The 23,246-nt window shown below is 38.3% G+C and overlaps 1 protein-coding gene across 1 annotated transcript in view; it reads left to right on the top strand.

The window, feature by feature from the left end:
* fto (FTO, alpha-ketoglutarate dependent dioxygenase) overlaps window positions 1-23,246 on the top strand; it is a 143,968-nt gene that overhangs the window by 51,441 nt on the left and 69,281 nt on the right. Inside the window, exon 8 of the mRNA XM_005796113.3 lies at window positions 15,546-15,670. Within this exon, the coding sequence (XP_005796170.2) occupies window positions 15,546-15,670 (125 nt within the window). The remainder of the gene's footprint in view (window positions 1-15,545; window positions 15,671-23,246) is intronic.

Here is a 23,246-nt window from a genome sequence, read left to right as displayed (position 1 = left end):
CCTAAAGATGTACACTAGTGTTGAATGGAATCCCGCAGAGGTTTGTCTACGACAGAATCTCACTGCAACATCGCTGTAAGCCGGAGTGGGGAGGGAAAAAAAGGGAAAATGAAAGCCCTGAACAGCTTTAACCCTGTCACAGTATTATGGCTGTGCTCGCATAATGGAACAAAAACACCAGTGTCCATTTTGAGAAGTTTAAAACAGGCATGAGGCGGTATTAGAATCTCATGGTGTGATGGCCTTTTGTGAAAGATGAACAAAGACACTTTTTCATAGTGTCTTTGATATTTATACAGAACAAACAAAAATTATCATCATGTTATATGTGTGTTTAAAGCTCAAATGCAGCTAATATTAATACTGCTGCTAAAATAACATTATTTATAAGTTGTACTCTAAGACAGATTTCAGCAAAGCTATAGGATAAAAATAACACAATTGTTAGTTTAGTTTTTTGACGTCTATTTTATAAAAAAATTTCAGACACTGATTTTCCACCAGAATTCATTTTATATTTATTGTTTTACTAAAGCCAATGTTGTGAAATCTAAAATTTGGAATTCAGAAAAAATAAGCAGAAAAACAACTTGAGTGAAATGTGGCATCTTATAAAAAACCCCAATGGATTTTATACATTCGTATTCAGTTTTGTTATTCTGTTCTTTATATAGTAACAAGCTAATATGTTCATTTTACCAAGTTGTGCTGCTGGTAGCTTGCCAAATGTAGTTAGAGACTACATTATCTTTATAAGTTTGACAGGTTGTGGCACATTTTGTGTTTCAACACAGTGATGTGTTGAGTCCTGACATATTTTCACAATTTGTCATCCTAGCAAATGGTGGTAAGAGAATAGAGGAGAGTAAATCCTTCTTGTCAATTTGAGTAAATAATTGCCTTTGGCTCATTATCATACTAATGAAAAAAGAAAAAGTGATTTGGTCTTCCTTCAGCCTACTGCCTAGCAGTGTGCAGCAATAGGTGGGAGAGGGGTAACCCTGTGCCTTGTGTTCATAACTGGTTACTTTGTTTGGCACAAATAGTAAGAACAGTTTGAAGGTAAATTAGTTTTAAAATGGGCTTATACCTTGATAGCAGTAACCGGCCTATGTCTAGTTTCTGTTGTATGTAAGTTTTTGTTTTCCTGTTTACTATTTTGTTTGATGTACTTAAGTTATCTGTAATTTTGTGTGATTTCTGTAAAAATTATTTGAGTTTTTAGAAACTGTTCAGGTTAGGTCAAGTAAAGAACATGTGAAGAAGTTACTGCAACTGTTGATGCACCTTTTATTTTGTTAGTATTTCCAGTAAAATTAAGGTTATTATTCTGTTGTCAGAATTTGTACTATTTTATTAAAATTAGATTGTTCCAATAACTTCATGTCTTAAACTCTGTGTGGGATGAAATTAATATTTTCTGTCACATGATTAACTCAAATCTGACCAAGCTTGTTGCCCTGCTGCACCTGAGGGAAATATCATCATTATTGACTTCTTGTTTGAATGTAGAAACTGCACAGAAAGTAATGCCATTTATTTGTTTACTTTATTTACTGCCTTTGAATGGCGGCTGCGTACTGTCTTCACCTTATCTTTTCAGTGTTATTGTGAGAAGATTTATTCAAAGTTTTGTCCTCGGAATTGTAACGTCGACAGGATTTTTTTCTTTAATTCCGTCTGTGGGCTTCGAAGGCAGCTTGTCTCGTCTTCTTAGAAAACAAATGAGCACTTTACAGAGACTGATCTGCCTTATCCGCTTAGCAGCACCCTCAATCCCTGCTTTTATTTATTTACTCACTTTATTTACTTGCTTATTCATTTACTTACCTCGGTATGGATTTGGTTTGATTTCTTCCCCCCTACCCGTAGCCACTCTCCCTCCCCTCCTTTTCCTCTCCTCATCCTTGGCCCCGATCAGCAAGATAAGCCTTCAGAGGAGGGGGAGATAACATCCATTAAAGTGGTAAAGAGGACTTATGGGGCAGCCCAGATTAATCACTGCTCACTTTAATCGCATTCAGTGTGGACGGCGGCGTTGGCTGCAGGGCTCAGCTTCTTCCTGTGTCATACCATCAAAAAAAAGAGAGCCAAGAAAGATGAAGGATGAAGTGTGTGTTTGTTAAAACATGCCTTGATGGGGGAGAAAGTATAAAAAGATGAAAGAGATATTTCCGAACATCTCACAGCAATGCCCGCCCCTCTTCTACCTGACGAGAGACACTAATGCTAACCAGCATTTGACATATAATTATGGCTCTACTTTGATCCAGGTGTAATTGTTTACTCCTCTCACAGGCAATCATGTCACAGAAGTTTAGCGAAAGACATTGCCATTGACAAAAAAAAACATCATTATTTGTCATTAAGACAAGAAATTTGATTTTATGTATATATTTATGTAATCATTTTATGTATTGAAAATATAGCGTCTAGCTCACGGATATTTGCAGTGTCTTGCAATAATATTTTCCCATTTTGTCTCGTCACAAACATAGCCTTCAATCGACGTGACAGGCTAACACAAAGTGGTACATAATTGTGATCTTGGCCCAAAAGGGGCACTTGGTTTCTAAAATATTTTGACACGTAAAAATATTTTATTCTGATACCCTTTAATGAAATCTGGGCAACCAAATGTCTTTAGAACTGACCTAATAAATATGCCCATCATCTGTGCAAAATGTTACCATCAATATCTTTGAGTGACACACTTAGATGTTTGTTCGACATTAGGGAACCACCTGCTTCATGAAGACCAAAGCGCAAACCAGATATGCTAACGTTCTGAACAGGTAGTGCTAGGTTTTTTTAAGCACTGCGACCTATGCTAACAGGCCTAACAAATAAAGAATCAAATGACAAAACAGCCACTACGATAACTCTGGACGAACAGCAGAGAGTCACAGTTTAGGTGAGATAATCTGTTTAAAAGACAAGTATTAGTTGTTCTTGCATGCACGGAGGAGTAGTAAGATTGTATAATTGGTGTTAGAGAGCCATAAGACGCTTCACAAGTCATTAAGGGGAGACAGAAGACATTTGAAGGTGCTTAGTTAGATGAGACCAAAATTCTTTCTTTGTCTACGTGCTACGTTGGGTGAATAATTATACACTCTTAACTCACTGTCACCAGGGTGAAGCAAGGTGGTGGCAACACCATATTATGATGATGGAGCTAAACACAGGGTGATCCTGGAAGAAAACATGTTTTAGTCTGGAAAATACTTGACACAGAGGCAGTAGTTCACCTTTTGCCTCTGTGAACTACTGCCAGGAAAAAAACAAAACAAAAACAAATCAAGGCTCTAAACACGCAACCAGAGCAACAGTGTAATGATTCAGATTAAACACATTCATGTGGTGAACAGGCCCTATCAAATACCAAACTGAAATCCAAATAAAAATATGTTAAGAATTGAAAATATATTTTCACAGCCAGTAAGACTTGAAGTATTGGGCAATGAAGATTTCAGTCTCTACAAAGTTGGTGAGACACAAACTTTAAGACTTGGAACTAATGGCTGCAATGGGTATTTTTGCACATTGAAATTTAAGCTCTTCATTAGAAGAAAACCCAAGAAGGAAAATGATTTCTTATTGTCATTACTCTTCACAGCTAAGCACTACTTTGCAAAGTAGTGCTTCAATATATATAAAGTTTTTGGTTGCAACCTCCAAATGAGCTCTGCAAGCCAAACTGAACACAAATACAGGTCTGCTATCCAGAGCTCTGTATATTCTCTTAAACAAATCTTTTAAATCCAAATCTGAATTTTAATCAGCTCCCGTGGTTGCCATTTTTATTACTGTTTATCTCCATCTCAGATTCATCTCACATTTATTTACAGAGCCCCTAATCACAGCTGCTGTCTCTGAGGGCTTTATTTTACCCACACAGATGAAACATTAAATGAAACCAATTAATGAAAATCAAAACAGCCCACCCCAATTGCAGATTCCCCTAAAAGTGGAAGAAAAACAGTTAAAGCCTAATTAGGGACAAAAATAGAAGATAGGTGTTAGCAAGGTAATCCGTTTTTTGGTATTATGCACCAGTGAGATCAAGATCCAAAGATAAAATTAATACACTTTTGTGCGCCAGTCATAAAAACAAAAAAGGGTTGGCCATTAATAAGATGACCACTAATCAAATTGGTCAACTGATTTCTTCTAGTTTATCTTACTGTTTCTGAGCTTAAAATGTCCCAAATGCTTTTGAGTTTATTATTGCGAGTAGCTTAAGCAGAAAACATTTATAGAACCATCTGAGACCCAGTATAATGTATTCATTATTACACAAATCTTTTACCTTACTAATGTTTGCGTCAGATTTGTATGTAGTAAAAATGCATTTCCAGCTACATTTTATTGGCATCCGGGATAAAGATAAGTAAAAAGGCTAAAGGTGAATAAATTGGGCTCCCAGTTTGTAATTTACAACTTTCTGTTTTAGTGGGCTAGCTGCTTGGCTGGATTATGACCCATGTTTATCTTGGACAGTGGGCAGAGTTGCAAAGGAGGTAAAAAAAAAAAAAAAGAAGACAGAGACATCCAAAACCTGCTGTTAGTGCCATCTTTCCATGTCAAGTCATCATGACAACCATTATCCATCCGTCCTACCATCACAAAGGTAAACGTGGAATTTGTTGATCTCGACTAAGACTTTACCTGGAACTAGGAGCTTTGTGAGTGTGTGCGGAATTATGAACTATTTGAAATATCAAGACAATTTAAGTAACAATTTAACAGAATTACTAAGTGATACTTGATATTGGCAAATCATATCATTATGGTGAGTCTGATCTCTTTTACTGTGTTTGGGCAGATTTGTTCTGCTTGACAGGAAATGATGGAAAATTTAATCTGGTACAAAACTGACTTTATTCGGTTAAAGAAATAAAGCACATTATCTTAAGATAACCAGGAGGAGAGGTCAGGACAGTCATAAAGAGACAATTATAACAGAAGGGAAGAAGTTTGTTGATATTTGTGTAGTTCCAAAAGAAGCAGGCCTTATCCTATGTTTCCATATTTACAGCGTCTGGCAGTTGTACAACTAGAGTGCACCACCAAAATCAGTGTCTCTGTCTGTTGTCATAAAAAAATAATGCAGTCTTCTCATATTGGCCAATAATCACACTTCTAATTGCCTGAAAGGTCAAATGTTTGGAAGCAGTAGCAGTATCCTTGGCAAGCATCATCACAAATAAAAGTTCTCAGTAAATATGAAACAACAGTAAAGCTGATGCTGTAAACAAGATGATGGTGTACAATAAAGAGGAAGTCCAAGGAGCATTGAGTGAAGTTCTTGTCAGCGCCTTTCAAAAGAAGGCTTGTACAGTACAAGAAGCACAGCACACTTGAGATCAAACTGAAGATCTTTGTTCTCTAGTAAAAATCTGAAAAAAAATTTACAACTGTTTTGTTTTTCAACTGACAGTTCTCTGTTTTTACATTAACGGTTACATTTCTGGAGTTCAGAGTGTCCATCCTTATGCAGTGAAAGGCCATTGCTATTCCATCTCTGCAAAAAGCGATCTGATGTGTGGTGTTAAATGGGTGAGATGTAGGACAGTGTAATTAACGCTAGTCCTTTAGCGAGCCCCGCCTCACTCAGCTGGGAGCGCCCGATATAGCACTCATTAATTCCTATTTGTGTGTAATGAGAGGGTCATGTTGGAAGTAATGAATGACTCTTTTATTTGGGTGAAAGCTGCAGGGCAGCATCCTCTCCTGGCTAACGGTCTCATAAACACCTTTTAGCCACTCTCATCAGCCTCCCTGGCTGAGAACCATTCACACATGCACAAACACCCCAAACATAATGAGAGTGAAAAAGCACCTGGGTGAATGTTTCAAGAAATCTGGTATTTGGAGATGTGAGTATTCTGAATCTAATTTTTTTTCCTTTAGATTACAATCTATAAGTGAAGTATGTTTGCCAGCTTTCAGGTTTGTTTAGGGGCAACTATTCAAGAAGCATTCTGTGATTAAAAATCACTTACATTAATTCGTTTTTTTGTTTTTCTGCCTTTCCAGAACTGTCAATTGATAAGGTGCTTGATCTTTGAAAACACTGTGTTTTCAAAGAACAGATTGTTTGAAAAATCCTTTGGGATTTGTTTCCAAATGCTGATTAGATAAAGCACACTTGCAATAAAAGTTGGCCACCAAACATCATTCTTATTAGCGACTCTTTTGAGTAAAGATGAAACTAAAAATACAACCACAGAGAGCCAACACAGACACACACAAACAAAAAAGTTTTATCTGTTTGAGCTCTTGGACGTGACTACACTGTATGGCAGATTTTTAATTTATTTCGATAATAACATCCATGAAGTAACTCAGTCCAAGGAGTACCATATTCAGTCTTAATTCCTTTTACTTAATTAGATTATATCAGCGTTCTCCCAGATCTTTGAGGAATGTATACGGCTTTGTTGAACAGGCATTATTAAATGTAAAAGCTATTAGTGTGTGCGAGTTTCATGCCAGACTGTAGTAGACAGTAAGCATAAGTGAGTTCATAATCCAGTTATATTTAACTGATTACTAATGTGTGCCATTGTCTGCAACTCAACAACCAAAGCTGTGGAGGGGTTTAAATAATGCAATAAAGCACTGGATTTATTTTTACACAGGAAAACTGCAGATGACAGATTTTGATCGAAAAATAAGATTCAGAATTCATGAATTTCTTGTGTTCACAATATCTATAGATCAGCAATGCTTGATTGCTTCTGTGCTGCAATTGACTTCTTAAAAATCCCACCAAAGATGTTGACTTTTAAGGCTTCTATTAGAACCTCTAGGATCTTTTTCTCATCCAGACCTTACTTGACTTGACCGAGATTTAATTTGTCAACAGAAGGCATCTAGATCCTCTTAAAAAAAGCCTGTTTTATCTAGGAATCAATGTAGCCAGGTACACCATCAATAGACTAACTCTTTGCACAGATATAATGCTGGTCCACGTTTGCAAGCAAATGCATTTTGTTTCTATCAATCAGTCGTTATCGTTCCATAAAGTTGTCTCTGGACCTCAGTCTAATATATTTTATTCAAGTTATGGAGTCCAGCAATGAAGTCATTGCTTATTTAGTTGATGTTTTCTAGTTGCTGATGCAGGACTTGTACTAGCGTTCATCAGATCATCCTATAGATCTGGCATTGAGATGGTAGTGGCATTTTGTTGTATAACTTGCTCAACATCCCTTTGTTCCGGGAGGTTTGCAAACATACCCTATGTTTTAAACAAGGCCCTTCTCTGATGTGACAAAATGGTCTCTCTTTCTCAGCTTTTGTGAAATTTTTTTTTGTTTTTACTATAATTGCAAATTACTTTGAATGCTACCATGGGAAGGTCTATATTTGCATTTTTACTGACACAAATTTAATTGATAAATCCTTAGAACATTGGGTAAGTTGAATATTTCTGACTGCAATCCTAGCTTTGGTTAAACCAGGTTTCCCTTATAAAATGTTGCTCAGGCCTCGTAGTTTTAAGTGACTGCACAGTATGCCATGGCACGGAACCTATAATTTTAGAGATCCCAATCTGCTGCACTTAAGATACAGTCACTCTTTTTTACTGTACTGCTATAGCTAATTCACATTTGATGTAAGACATGACATTGAAGAAGGCCTGTAAAATCTCACTACTGCAGCCAGATGCTAAAACTGAAGAATCGCTACTTCCCAGAACCCACGCAGTCAATCAAAACTTTGTTAGCTGTGCATTTCTGCCCCGGCGGGCATTTCCCCTTCTTCTAAAACCAAATTCTTCTGTGTGAGCATGTCAAGATGGATGGAAACTCATTTTATTGGTTTAGCATTTTTGAAGACCTGATGTATGGTGCAATGTGAGTAACACTGTAACTCTTGGGCTTAAAAAGACTGGCTTTGGCTCCAGTCAGCAAAAAGCTTTCTACTGGCAGGAGAATGAGGCACTGATCGCAATCTGCTATCTAGCTGGAATCTAGACTCAGCTTTCATAAACTGAAAGAGAGAAAGGGGGGTTTTAAGAGAGCAGAAGGTGCTTGAGTGTCGCGCTCATCGCAAACATCTCTGTCCAGCTCTGTCTTTATTGTCCTGAATTAGTCAAAGGGCCTCTCAAAGCTTCACTGTGATGGATGGATTGCACATTCAAGCCAGTTTGCTCAGGAGGTTTTGCACTATCCTTTTTTTGCCCTCCTGGAAAACTCGTTCACACTAGGACCTATGTGATTGAGCCATTAAATACATTTGAATCCACACCCGCTCATGATAAGTCAGAGACAAAAACTTGTCCAAAAAATTAAGTACAAAAAAACAGCATGGCAAACTTCTTATATGATTTTTGTGGGTGTGTTGGATTGCAACCTGATGGCAGATTTGCCTTTTCTTCTCACACCAAAAGAAAGCGGCACAAAAGCCTGTAAGTTCTGCTTCATTTGACCCTGTGCAAAGCATATGTCCGTCCATCCTGCTCGTATTCTGCCCAAAAGATGGACTGCCGTAAGGGTCAAAGAAAGCGTCCCTGCCCACTTGAGTGTGTTACAAAGCCTTCAAACAAAATCACATGTCAGGGGTCTCTCCTTTTCGGGTCTGTCTCTATTTCTCCCCAACCTTTTGTCACTTCAAACAAGTTGCTCTGATGTTTTAGACACATTTTTCTAATGTTTTACACTCCATATAATCTGCTGTGTTTTGCAAAGCCCATTTTACTAGCTGACGTAATTGATGGCGCCCGAGACCCTGCAGAGGTCAACCCGGTAGAAAGGCCTTGGTTTCTGTCACCATGGAGATGGCAAGAACACATCAGCACACTCACTGTTACCCTCTCACAAATGCACATACACACACGCTCACACAATAATAATAACTACAATGTCCTATCGTCCATGTCAGGTTCTGAAGGTAACTTTTTTAAAATGAACAAATAAATGAAAATGCCAATAGTCTTTGAATATAATATTTTGTATGATCAGTGTGGGTGGTAGAAAAAATGTAGAAAAAACCCCAACAAACAACAAAAATCTTATGGTAGTTTCTTTGCGTCTTGGCAGATAGTTTTATTCAAGATTTTACAAACTCTCCATCATATTGCCCCTGTGGTGTAAAGCCTTTCTAATGAGATGCCAGAGAAAGTGCTTTCTGTTGCTATATGGGGCCTGTAGCAACCAACCACTGCCTCTCCCAAATAACATTCTGTGTATATATTGAGAAATTCTGAAACTGATGTCTTATTTTTACTGACGTTTATCAAAATTCTTGTTTTTATGAGTATAGGATAACAAGATTTTAAAGACCATCCCCTGGTGGTTTGATAAAAAAACAAATGTGTAGCATCAAAGAGGAAATAAAAATATCTAAATGAATAATACTTTGTGGTATCAAATTCTGATAAATCATCATTTGTGCTACTTCACAATCTAAAAATCCTTACCCTATATCTAACCATTACCAGTACGTGCCTAAATCTAATCCTGACCTAAATTCAATTCAATTCAGACCTTGGTCCTAACCCTAACCCCCCTAAACAGCACTCCTTTCTATAGGGTTTGGGATTTTTGCTTCAAGGAGCAGTGGGTTCTCACACTGTAGAATTTGTTGGAAAAATTAGCCGTACAGTGTGAGAAATAGTAAAGCACAAACACACATTCACACACATACAGAGCACATGCACTCGTACATTATCAACCAATTTTTGGGAAGTAGAGTAAATTTAATTTCAGATATTCCCCAAATTTTGAACGAGCTATGATCTTGTGACAGCAGGCAGATGGCAGAAATAATGTACATACACACATACACACACCTTTTTTTTATAATTGTGGTATAGTGTTACAGAACAGGGTACGTGGTGTAAGCGCATTTCTTTCCCAGATACTATAGTTGTTCTACCGATAAATAGCACAAAGTAACTCTGCGGTGGAAGGAAGCAAACACACACAGATCCCTTGTTCAGACTGGAAATGGCCTTGACAGGATCACAGCTCCCCTGTTGTTTATATCAGTGAGCAGAAGCTATCCATTACCCAGAGCAAGGTGCCTGATGCTTTTTTTCCCACTGGTGGTCAAAGTGATATTGGTTTCCTGTATTAAAGGGGAGAGGAAGATGCAGGCAGCTGTGAATCTGCTACACTCCCACTCCCAAGGCCAATAAAATCAGGTGTTAGAGCAGCTGGTCGGAAATCGTGGCAAAAGCCCACATTGGTGAAGTGGTGACCTCTTAAATGGGCAAGAAGAGATTGAGTTATGGAAGAATGTTGCTTGATAAAGTAAAACAAGAACGCTAAATCAGCATTTTACTGTAGATAAAATATTAAATGGTCTGAGGGAGTCCAATCAAAAATAATAAAAATACTTATTCATTGCAGTAGGTGGTGCAACAGCCATGTATTTTATAAAGAGGGTCCCAAACATGGGTAAAACTGTGCTAACCTAAAGACACTTGATAAACAGTTGTAGCTTGCATTTGTTTTAACACTGTTTACCTTTTAGTCCCATCCAGCATCTTCTGTCCAGCCTCTGGAGTTTGATGAAAGCAGAGTCAAAGCAAAGCAAAGCCAAACAGATGAGAGAAAAGCTCAGAAATTAGGAGTAGCTATGCATAAAGTGGGCTCTACATCATTATTTCTAATACGTGTGTCACACTATTGTGTTTCTGCATTGTGAATAAATATTTGCCCTATTGCAGAATTCACACTTATGGGGCCAAAAAAGACCAAAGTACAAAACTGTTTTCAAATGATGATTTCAATTAACAGAAGTAAACTTTCAATATCACTCTGGCCCAGTGTGTGGAAAAGGTAATTTACCCTATTGTTAAATTCTGAATTATTTGTGATTATCCAGACAAATAGGTTCAGTTTGGTGATCCACACTTAGGCCTGACTGCTGTCATACCAAGAAGTTGCTTAAGCAAAACCAGTCTGACAACAAAAGATAGGCTGAATTCTTTCATTAAAAATATTAAAAACAAAGTTGGGGATATCCATCAGCTTGGAAAGGGTTTCAAAACAATTTTTTTTACGATTGGGACTTCACTGAACCAACTGAGAACCATTAAACACAAATGGAGAAAACATGGAACTGAGGTGAAACTCTCCAGGAGTGATTGGTTCACCAAAATTACAATGTAGCCTGGAAGTCACAAAAACCCAACATTTAAGCAGCATTTCATAAGAAGAGCATCATACCAGTAGTCAAATATAGTGTCATATAAATAATAGAGTTGTGATTCTGGCTTTTGTCTGGGCATCAATTTCTTACTTCATGCCGAAGCAAAGTTGGGTAATGCAACATTGCAAAAACCTGAAGCATATCAATAGGCTCACTGTTGAACAGCTCAAAAAACAACACAAATGTTTTGGAATGGTCTATTCAAAGTTCAAACCTAAATCTGGTTGAGATGCCAAAACATTACCTTAAACAGTCTGTTCATGCTTGAGGTAGTAATATTGCACAAAGCAAAGGTGGCAGCAAAATCAGTTTTCTGACATGTTCTTTAGCTTTGTCTTCATGAAGTGTCATGGAGATACAGATGAATTACAGTCTGAGACACAGAGATGCTCTTTCGATATGGAACATGTGAGAAGTCCAAATTCTGACTGTTTATTGATCAACTTTCGTCTAGAAAACTCTTTTATTAAACGAGTTATTACATAGTCAGTTTTGAGGTTTGTGAGCATTTGTGGCCTGCAAATGCAGAAGATTTCAGAGAGATTAGGAGTACTTTGGGTCTCTTGACAGTCTTGTATAAAAATCATCTTATGCATTCAATGGAGGTGTTACTACTCTGCTAATCAGCAAGTAGCTAAGTTTTATGAAGTTCAAACTTTCAGTGCCTGCATATATCTTTTCTTTTAAACAATACTGCCTTCAAAACTAGTTGGCCATTATGTAATCAGAGATAGCCATTCTGTGAAGCTTTACATCATGTTGCACTCTGTGTGCAGCAACAGTCCTCCCATTGTGTTATTCTGTGTTGAATGAGTGACACGTTGTTATACGATAGAAATGTGATGGAATAGACAGATGCTTGTTGGTGTTAAGATACAGTCCTGACTCGAGGTGTTAGTGAGCTGCCCCAGGCTACCCTCCAGCCAGCCTCCGCTTGGAACACTATCATCACTCCAGCTCTCTCCACAAGCAAAAACACCACCTTTGCTTGCCTGCATGTTTGTTTACCTACCCTGCCTCTGCACAGGAACGGAAATGTTTATGCCGACGTTGTAGCAAAATAGACAGAGCTCAGTTTGGGGGTCTGGGAAACAGGGATGGAGGTACCGAGGTTCCCCTTGTCCTCTGATTCACCTCGGGACATGGCCAGGGTCAGCGGGACATCTGTGGTCAGCGCTGGGCTGATAGAGGTGGACTGTGAGGACAGCTACTGTCATCGAGGAGTAAATAGAAGTAAAGAAGGGGCTGATTTGTGCTAACATAAGCCCAAAGATAAAGGACTGAGGTCTGGCTTTGGCTGGGCTTGACCAGTAAACAAGCAGTGGGGTGCCTAAATGGCCTGGGGATCAGCCTGGGGCTAAACCTGAAGGCCTCTCTCAGCACTGAGTCCTTTAAACAGAAGATCATACGTGCACGCGTTCTGACACGCAATCACACATGCACACGAGAGGGCCCTCTACTTCAGACACCCACACAAAATTAAATGCAAATCCATGCTCACAAAAATTGAGCATTGAGAAGGAAGAAAAAAGCTTTTGCATGTAGTACTTTCCAGAAGTCTAAAGTCATTAATGATGTCCTTATATTTTATATTCAAGGATGTTTTTTCTGTAATTTTCTGTGCACATAACCACATTAACCACATAAACACATAACGGATATTAAAAGTCTCCTAAACTCTTGGAATAAAACAGGGTTGTATCCTCGTGTGACAGACAACTTAACACAAAACTATTTTAAATTATATATTTTTTCTTTAACACACTAATAAGCAGCATGTGGAAAGAACACCATTTACTCATATTCTTTTTGAGGAACTTTAAAAGCTCTAAAAAAATACCTCAAGTTGACTCAGATTGTTTTAATTGAATTAAACTTTTTTCATTCTTGGGTCTTTTTCTCTCATCATTTTCTCAGAAATACTCCATTTATGGACTGTCGGTCAAGCAATTTAAGGAGGAATTAACCACTTTGATGCATTCATCTTTAGCCAAAGTATTGGCAGTTTTTGTCAGTGTGGTGAGTTACCAAGTCCTGCTGGGAAATGGAATCACCACCTCCATAAATATTGTGAGCAATCTCTGTTTCCACAGTGGCTGCCTATGTGCTCAATTTATTTATGGCTTCACAATCTTTTCAAGCGTGCATTTTTGTTGTTGTTGCTTCAACCTCAGTCAACTTAGTTTTTATGTTTCTCTTTTGGTGCTTTCTAGATTGATTAAAAAATTGTATTTTAGTCAATATTTCAGTCTTTAACTAAACCCAGGTTTGGCTTTTCCAATGTTGCTTTTTAGTCCATGACTAACTACACAACTGTGAGTGTTGTAGACCATGTCCTCAATCTGATCTGACTCTTGTGACTCTTCACTAAATTCTAGAAGGGACTTTGCTTTATTGTTCTCTCAAGGTTGCTTGTGTACCTTTTTTGCCAGATGTTTTCCTTCCGCTCAATTTCCCATATATGCAATACTCTTGTCTAGAAGGGTAAACTGGACTAGAATTAACTCGGCAATATACCAGGTGATTGTCCTCAAATTAATATTTATTTAAAAATAACTTTTTTGGTTTGTTCCAACCTTCTGTGAAACTTAGTTTTGAGTTTTCATTATGTGTGAAAAACAAAAATCAAACCAATCCAAAGTAAACTGTAAAAAAATGTTCTATGCTAAATCCAGTTTATGATTTTTCTCACCTCGAAATTCCAAAAAACAAAATGTATTTTCAAAAACTTAAAAACATGACCAGAATTAAAAGTTAAAATAAATACATGTTTGTAAAACATGATGGTAGGCATTGGGCGGGCTGCAATCCCTCTGAACTCTGGAAGCTCAAGGAGTGCATTGACGAAGAAAAAAAAAATATATAAAATTTTACAAAAATGAAATTTTCACTATAAAGGAAATTTGATTAATCATTTAAATCAATTTATATCCCACTCCTAACAGTTATGGGTGTGGACTGATGTCTTGTCAACACTTTGTATTAATCATATACCTCAGCTTTTTATCCAGCGTGTTTTGTTAATCCTTCCTATTTCCGTTCATCCTGTTTGTAAGTTTAACTTTGAAATGAGTTGGAACAAGATTGGAATCACACTGGAGCAGGTTTCAGATCAACTGCGAATCACTTTCTCTGCAGCGTTTCAAGAGAAACGCTGATGGGGCATCACAAAGGCAGCATGGCAATGTGATGTCTACCAGCTGGGGTTGTGATACAGTCTGAATGCACTTTGTGGTACTTTCTCAGCCCGTCACTCATCCCAGGAGGACAGAGTTTGATCCAAACTGAAAGACACAGTTTGCAGAAGGAGTACAGCCGGCCCTTTCTCCTCCTGGTCACTGTAATCTTTGGTGTCTTTTCCGAGTTGGGTGTAATCATTCACACACCGCTACGTGTTTTGACACCTGTCCTGCGTGGTGCAGAGGGAAGTAAGCATATTACTCGTCTCCTTTGGAAACACGCACGCAGACAATCAAAGCCATCGTCACATGAATTAAGACAGACAGGTGGATTGTCAGAAAGGGATTAAAAAAAGGTGGAGAGGAAGAAATGAAGGTTCTCTCATATTGTGGAGTATTTCTGAAAGGAAGGTTGGATGACTGGGTTGGGGAGTCACTGTTAATGGGAAGAAATGAACATGCCTGACTGGTGGATGTGACAGGAAGAGACTGTTCTTAACAAGGCGTCAGAGTCAGTCACAGTTACAGATCCATCACTTCTCAGGCTCGGCTAAGGGGGGAGGCATTTAAGGATATTCAGAGCGGGAGAAAATGTGTGACGGGTAAAGAGGAAGAGGGATTTGAGTGCGGCTGACAGTGCTGCATTTAATTTGGGCTGCCAGATCCTTTTTCGTTTGACTCCCTCTCTACCAGCTTAGAGGCTGCGGAAGACTCGGAGGCGAAGGTTTGCCAGGATGTCTCTGATTAGCAGTGATGTGCCACGTCACACTTTAAGCTGGCCTGTAATTCATGTTCAACAGGGGGATACTCACACATTACACTGCACTGTGCAGGACGCGATTAATTGACTCACACTCTAATATTGGGTGTAATTTGCCCATCCTCTGATGTGAAACTGACTTTATACTAGACTTACTGTATGCTGCCGTCCCGAGGATGTTATAATTGAGTCTCAGCTCAGAGCTGTGTAATTTCCACACTGAGAATGGAAGCTCAAGGGTTGTATGAATCACTTCAGGTTGTCTTTCCACCTAATTCCATGGTCTTAAACATTTAGGCTAATATTAATTAAAGCCAGATAGTTTGGATGCTTTAGTAGGATGTAGAGGTGTCATTTCTCTGTTTGCTGTTTTTAAGATCACGATTGCTGCTTTTACACATATTTCTCTTAAAATTTGTATTACATCTTTTCAGACCATGCTTTTCCTGGCTACTGTGGAGGAGGAAGGCCAAGCCGAGGAGGGACGAAGGGAAATGGCTGAAACCCTTTTGTCTGCACTGACAGACAGGCACCAGCAGAGGCAGACATGGAGAGACAGGTAACATCATGTATCTTGAATTTGGTCCCTGATACTTCACTCTTTAGGCCGATAAAGAGCTCTATGTCAAATCTGAAGTAGACAATGATATACAAGTTTAAAAGTACAGGGGGTGCTGTGGTGGCGCAGGTGTTAAGCACAACCCACATATGAAGACCTTAGTCCTTGACTTGGCCGTCGCCGGTTCGATTCCCGGCCTGGCGACCTTTGCCACATGTCTTCCCCCTCTCATTACCCACTTTCCTGTCAATTCACTAGAGCCACTAGAGCCAATAAAAGTAATCCAGGGAACTGAAAAAGTTTGGATAAATTGTTATTTTTTTCTCCAAAGTCGAAACGTGTTCTTTAGGTTCAAATTAAGCTAAATACACATTGTATGTTTGTGGTTGTTTGTTTTCTATATTATGTTTTATGCACTAATACAGAAAAATTACAAGAATTTGTCTTCATAATATAAAACCCATGAAATAATTTAGCTCATTAACTTTTTAGAGTGAATATTTTGTCAATCAATGAGTAAAAAGAGGAACTTAGTTGATTACAAAGGAGTCTAAAAAGCATAATTTTCAGTTACTTGAAAACTTTTTTTTTTATTGTATACTATATTTTGAGGTTATATCAACATGTGACAATATTGCTGACAAAATGGAGTAAGGCTGAAACGATTTCTCGAGTGATTTGAGTACCTCGATTATTAAAATTCCTCGAGGAAAATTTATCTGCCTCAAAGCTTTGTTAAATTATATTTTATTATTTAGCGCACCCTGTTCCGGCCTGGTTATTACTTGCGTTGCGTGGAGCTAATTATTAGCAGTATCAAGTATTCGGGTTCAACCTGGGAGGATTTTATTGATTGATGATAATGTCTGGGTCTTTGTTTTTCGGGGGACCAATAAGCATTCTTAAAATCACTGGCGTGATGCCTGGAGTACGGTAGTCTTTTCTCCTCCCGGACCTGCTGTTTGGTGACCAGTTCAGAGCGAACAGTGGGAAAGAGCGCTGCAGGTGTATCTATACAGGTGAGCGGATAGATTGTATACTGCGGGCGGCTGCGGATTAGATAATGCTTTACGGATAAGTGTAGCTTTACGGACGAACTGGAAAATTAATTTCATATCATCCCGGTCTCAACAAATGGGTGGCGGAGCTCATTGTGGCGGCACGTAGCTGGTAGATGTTTTTTGTATGTGATGAACAAAGGTGTCAAATCCCGTCACTGACATAAAGCTATAAATGTCTGGGCAAGGTGAGAGTTCATCTATTAAATTGACTGAAGATGAATACAGAAACGAAAAGCTGGAGTATAGACATTTTTTATAAGCGTATTTGTGAGTCTGCCTCTTTATCATTAAATTGAATATAATTTCAGATTTTTGTATAACTTTTCTTCAGGTTAACTTGGAAAATTAGCTATTATTGTTACGAGTTAATTTTCTAAACTACAGAAAAGTTATTGTTAGGGAAGCTCAAATGTGAAAAATTGGACTGATGTTGATATGCGATAGTAATACTGCTGTTATGTTAGATTTACCAGTGTTTTACTTTAACTTTTATTTTATTTGATTACTCGATTAATCGTAAGAATAATGGATAGATTACTCGATTACTAAAATATTAGTTTACAACAGCTCTAAAATGGAACCTGTCTTAGGAAGCACTATTTAGTTGATGTCAGCATGTTACTTGATCTGAAATAAGTTCACCTTCCTTTGAAGTAAGAAAGGAAGAAGTTCCTCAGTTGACCTGTTGTATTGACTGAGTCAACTTGTCAGGTTATTTGAAAAAAAAAAAACTCAATTACACAGGGGTTTAGAATATGCCGTTACCATTTTTAAGTAATTTTGTTGTAGTATTTAGTTTTTTGACGAAATAAAAAAAACTAACAGACAAGACTCAAACCATTTGATAACTCGAAAAATGATCCACGCAGTGTCTTGCTTGCAGTAGAATTGGAAACAGAGTGACGAATTGTTGTTGATAGGAAAGGGTTCTTTCATTGTTTTTCAAGTTATCCTTTGCTGTAATTTTCTCCTTCTGCAGCAGCGTCATGATGTGAAGTGCACATAATGTCAGAATGTGTAGGTTTGCAGGACCCAAATGTAGTCAGGCAGAGTCATGACAACAGTGTAGATTAATGATATTAGATCTCAAGTCTTACACAAAGAAGAAAGGCAGATCCCCTGCCATTCCTCCCCCCACACTCCCCAAAAATGGCCAATAGTGTGAAAGAGAAGTTGAATGAATAGGAACATAACTGGAATAACAGGAATTACAGAAGTGGTTGAGAACAGGGAATCTGAATATGGAATGAATTCAATTTGGAACTGGGAAATTCCAACTTACCAGTAGGAAAAATTATCTGAATCACCTAAACAAGTTGTATTTTCCACTAGGAAAGTGGGAGCACCTCTGACTACTCCCAGTCACAACATGGAAGCCCAACTTTGGGTTTCATCATGGCAAGATGAGGCGAAAACATGTTTATTTTAAAAGACGAACATGTAAGAGTGTGTCTACAATCAATGTTACATGTGGCACCTGCAACTCTAAACTGAACAAATTAAAAGTAATGTTTGCTTACGAAAAGTAAAGCTTAAAACCATCTTTGTAAGAGCTACTGCAAACAATGGCTATGGGCGTTGTCATGTTGAAATACCAACTTCTTAACTGGAACGCTTTTATCTTGGGTCTGACGTCAAACCCAGCTCCGAGTCCCAACTTACTTAGTAACTGGAACACAGCATAAGAATAATGGAATGAGGAACAGGTGAGTGTGATTACTTGAATGAGCTGCAGTTGTGGGGTATAATGGGCCTTGAAGTGAAGTAAGGGAGAGAAGCTACAAATGGCAAAATAAATACCACTGGAAAACAGAGAGAGCTGGGAAACTATAATGAAATAGATTGCAAAATAATCAACTAAAGGTACTCAATACTCAAAGTGTTAAGCATCAATCATAACCAGCAAATAACAATCAAAGTAGTATTTTCCACTGGGAAAGTGGAACACTACTTTAGTGTTTACTTAAATTTTGCTGTGGTTTGCCTCAAGTTAAGTAATTTCCATAACTAATTAGATTTCTTTGGCATCCAGAGTCAAAACCCAGAATGCAAATATTTCTTTAGGCATTCAGTAACCAATAGCCAACATAATCAGATATTTAATTAACACCCTTTAGCCCTAAAGAAAAGAAAATACGTAACCAAATTCATCCTGTAGTGAGTAACACCAGTTTTTTCCCACAAACTCTAACTGCAATCAGCTCATGACAACATCACCAGAAAAAGTCACATCAGTTCCAAATTGATTCATCGACGACTCCTTCCAAAGAGCTGAAGTGAATTCCTTGGAGTTGCTTTGCCGTGGCTGGTGTGTGTTTTGTCCTGTTCGGGCCTGGCAGCTATCACCCCGACACGTGTGTCTCGGATAAGCCCGCTCACTTCCTTCCCTCCTGATAAAACCAGAGAGCACAGGGATTAGAACCCTGGCCATTCATTCAGATAAGGAAAGGCCCCCATGCATGCCCCACAGTATTATTTTAGCTGTTCATTTTCTCAGTCACCATCTACCTCAATGCTAGCAAATGTTTTACTGCTTATTGTCCTTTTGAAATGATCTAATATCAGTGCCTCACTAACAAATGCTTCTATGTGTTTGTTGTGTCCCTTACATGAGTTGTGACAAACTTTTTGCCACTTTTTTTCAAAAGAGGCTTTCCTCTTAACACTTCTGTAAAGGGAAGACATGTCAGGTGCACAACCAATAGCTGTTGTGAACCATTGACCTTTTGGCCCTCTTTCTTTCCTTCTGTCTTCACTGTTACAAGGTAGTTTATGTTCGTCCTTTTCAACAAAATACATCAAAGCTTTGAGTTTTAATATGAAAACATCTGAATATTTGTTCAAGATGTATGAATACCTTTTGAAGGCACAGTATTTGTTCACATCCCTCTAATTAGATTCTCTCATCTTTCCATGGTGCCCATTTTTGCGTTAATCTGTCCCCTTTACATGACCCTTTGCTCCGTCCCATCCAGATGAGCATTGTAAACAGCCTGTTTCCACACACCTTACTCTGCTGTGTCGACTCCCAGAACCTCACAGCTCTGATGTGGGTCCTCCACTGATAGTGCATTCCAGCTGCATGTGCTGAAAGCTAGAAACCATCCTACCATCAGCACCATGACCCCTGCCACCCACAATGCGGAGTTACCACCTACTAACTATGTCTAACCCTAGACTTTGCTCTGCAATCCTTAAGATCCTGACAACGAGCATCACAGACCGGGACAGGAAATGCTCAGTCCTTGTCGGCTGGACAGACAGACGTTTACTCTATCAGTGGTGGAAGACTGATGAGATTAGTTTTGGTGGGGGGCAAGACTCACGCGCAATGTGTTTGAACTCCGGCTGCTCCTGATACCCTTCTCTTCCCTTTAAACGCACTCAGTGTTTGTTCTCTGTCTCCACTATCCTCTTATATAAAAAAACCAAGGGTCGTCCTGTCAAGTGGTTGTCAACAGAAAGCATTTGTGCAAACCTAAACACACGGCTATGTGGAATGTTAAGTGAGACGCACTGTCAATGGGTAAAGGTATGCTTTACTTTTTGGGGGCCAAAAGAGCAGCACAAAAGCTTTATTATCAAATAGAAAGAAATGTATACATTGTTAAACTAAATTGTCAAAATATCGTGCGCAATGTGTATTCATTCTACAACTGTCTTCAGAAGTCACCTATTCAGACTGGTATTTGTCAGTCAGATAAGATATCATTCAAATATACTAAAGTTTGTAGTTGTGTGTTCTTGAGATGTTAATACTTTAGCAAGGCATGAAATACAAATTGAGATTTGTCAATTTTATTCAGTCAAATCTTTTCAAAGCGTCTTGCAATCTTCTTTCAATTAGGATTTCTAATGTTATTCTAATTGTAAGATTATATTAAACAGATGATTTTGTTTTTCTTGTGGCATTTTGTTGTTTCCAGGCTTGCTTGTTGCAAGGGTTTTTGTTGTTATCTTTGTCTTTCTACTGCATCTTTTTTTACAGGAAGCAAGAAAAAAAAGAGGAATTGGCTGTGTTGACCAGTAGTTCTTCACAAGTGACTTATAGGCCCTCAGAGTGAGTGATACCTGTGCGTGCCGTGCGAGCAGAAGCAGTCCATTCATTCACTCTGAGCCAACAAAGTTATGAGAGCTTTTTTATTCTTATGAGCTTTTCTGGTAACTGGGTTTTCCCAATGCATACGGCAAATTCTTTGATAGATGCTGGCCTCCCTGTCCCTTCGGTAAATGCCCCTTGAGTGCCTTGGAAATAGATGGATTATTATGTGGGTGGGTGACTGTGCTGCAGCCGAGCAGTTTAGCGTACCACACAGGAAGCAAGATACCACCTCCAGGGAAGGGGTCCTATTAGGATAGGAAGTGGCACATCCGTTTGGCATCAGGGACGTTTCAGGTTTGAAAAATTCATAGATCTTGTTTCATATTTATGTGGTCACTGTTCAGTTTTATTCTTAGTTGTATTTTTTTTTTAGCTTTTGAAGAGTAGTTACTACTTCTGAGGTTGTGTTTTCACTCATTATGCTCATATATTTAGTACTTTTGAACAGTTCTGGATAAAATAATTGTTGCTGACCCTACAGAACCTCGAACTTGGTGCTCGAACCAGCAGAAAAAACAGCACTGGAAAAAGGTTTGTCACAGTGGCCAAGCAAACACTGAAGTGAACAGCTGCGGGTTTTGTACTGACCACGCAAACTGCTGTAGGCTTTGTAAGGTCATTATATGATAATGAAAATCATTACAGAATTACATGGGGGTTTAGGACATGAGAGCAGCAGGGAGGGGAGAGGAGGGCCACATTGGGTTTGATAAATGGACTGTGAAGGTGCCCATCTGGCCCTCTCTATGGCTTTTTCTTCCTGCTCTTTTATCCACTCTTGTCGTTTACTACCCTTCTTTCATTCTCCTCCTCTGTTCTCCCGTGGCCCAATGTAAAAGCGAGCTGACCCGAAGTGAAAGATTAACAGAGTGCAAACCCTACTCACCTCGGTGGGAGAGAAAGAAAAAGAAAGGGAGACAGGCCGAGGTGTTTATGACCTAAAACAGGGTTTGTGCTTGACTTGGCAAACCCCAGCCTCCCATCTCTTGGTACTGGATGGTAGGAGTGAGTCCAGTGATTGACCTTTGCCATCGGAAGCAGTTGAACAGCTAAGGATGTGTGGATCAGTTTACTTTAGGAGAAGTGGGTTGCTAATGCATTACAACATTTAAGAAAAAAGGACCTTTTCATTTGTGCTATAGTTCCCTTTGCTTCTTCGATTGGACAGCGTGGGGTTGTGTACACTTGGGGGCTAAAAAACATGTTGGTGTGAAAACTGCAGCAAATTAGGGTAATTTACCATTACTTAAACCCAAGTTAGAACATTCCTATTTGTGAAAGTGTTATTATTACTACTTCTGGTATTTACTCATTGTTAATATTGAAGTAGGTGAGCAAAACTTAAAAAAAACCCGTCATTCTTATTTTTTGACTTTAGTTTCTTAGGACACATGATGAGCTTAAATCTTTTTATTAGATTAGGAGTCATTAGAAATGTTGTGGTAGCTCTTTATTTATGTTTTTTTTACAAAATCATTTTTAGTTATCAGTGTTCACCTTATATTTCAAGGCTTGATTTCATGTGTGAGATTGCTAAATTGTTTAACCTGACTTTCTATCATTGCCTTTCTACACATTTTTCACTTCCTTCACTTCCTATTTTTGACCTCTTCAGTGATACTAAATTTATCCTTGGGTCATTACAAAGCATAATCTTTGTGTTAGTTTGTAATAATAGTCTAAATCAATCTATTTGCTTGTGATTTGGATAAGTCAAGTTGATTAGTATAGCACTATTTATGCACAGTCAAAGTTAAAGTGCTTTACATGAAAACAAATAGAAACATCAAATATATGACAAGAACAACAGAAAAATTCTGATATAATTCTGGAATCCGTATTCCCCCTCCACAGTATGTTACCACTGTGCAAGGTTTTAGATCACAAAGAAGTCAGTGGTACCTACTGATAGACTCTCACTGCCTTTGAAGTCCATATCTAACCTAAATTTTAGTCACAAAGATGCTAAGGCCCGCCCAGATGTCGTGACCATTGGGATAATATAAAACAAAAAGAAGAGTAAGGTAAATGTTAGGTAATTACAACAATTATTCTATAATTGCATGTTTTACTAATATTGTACAGCCCTACACCCAAGTAAAACGACATGATATTGGCTTAATACTGACTTGGGCAGGTAATGCAGCTGGCTGCTTGACAGACATACAATAATAGCTTTAGTGATAAATTACCCTTCTTTAGCGTATTAAAAACTCAGCACTCCGACTGAATTTTTATAAGTATATCATTTGTCTTGCAGGTTAGGAAGAGGCTATGCAGCACTTACAGTGTAACTATGATTTTTGTTAACATTTGTGAAATCAATTACCTTTAAAGAAATCAAATACACTTTTGTAATTTTGTCTGTCTTATAAATTGGAAACAAAAGATTAAATCTACACAGAAGAAGCTA

The sequence above is a fragment of the Xiphophorus maculatus genome, chromosome 4 (genome assembly GCF_002775205.1).
Source record: "Xiphophorus maculatus strain JP 163 A chromosome 4, X_maculatus-5.0-male, whole genome shotgun sequence".
NCBI classification, from domain to species: domain Eukaryota; kingdom Metazoa; phylum Chordata; class Actinopteri; order Cyprinodontiformes; family Poeciliidae; genus Xiphophorus; species Xiphophorus maculatus.
Note: the sequence above shows the minus strand (reverse complement) of the source record. Positions and strands in the feature narration are given on the sequence as shown.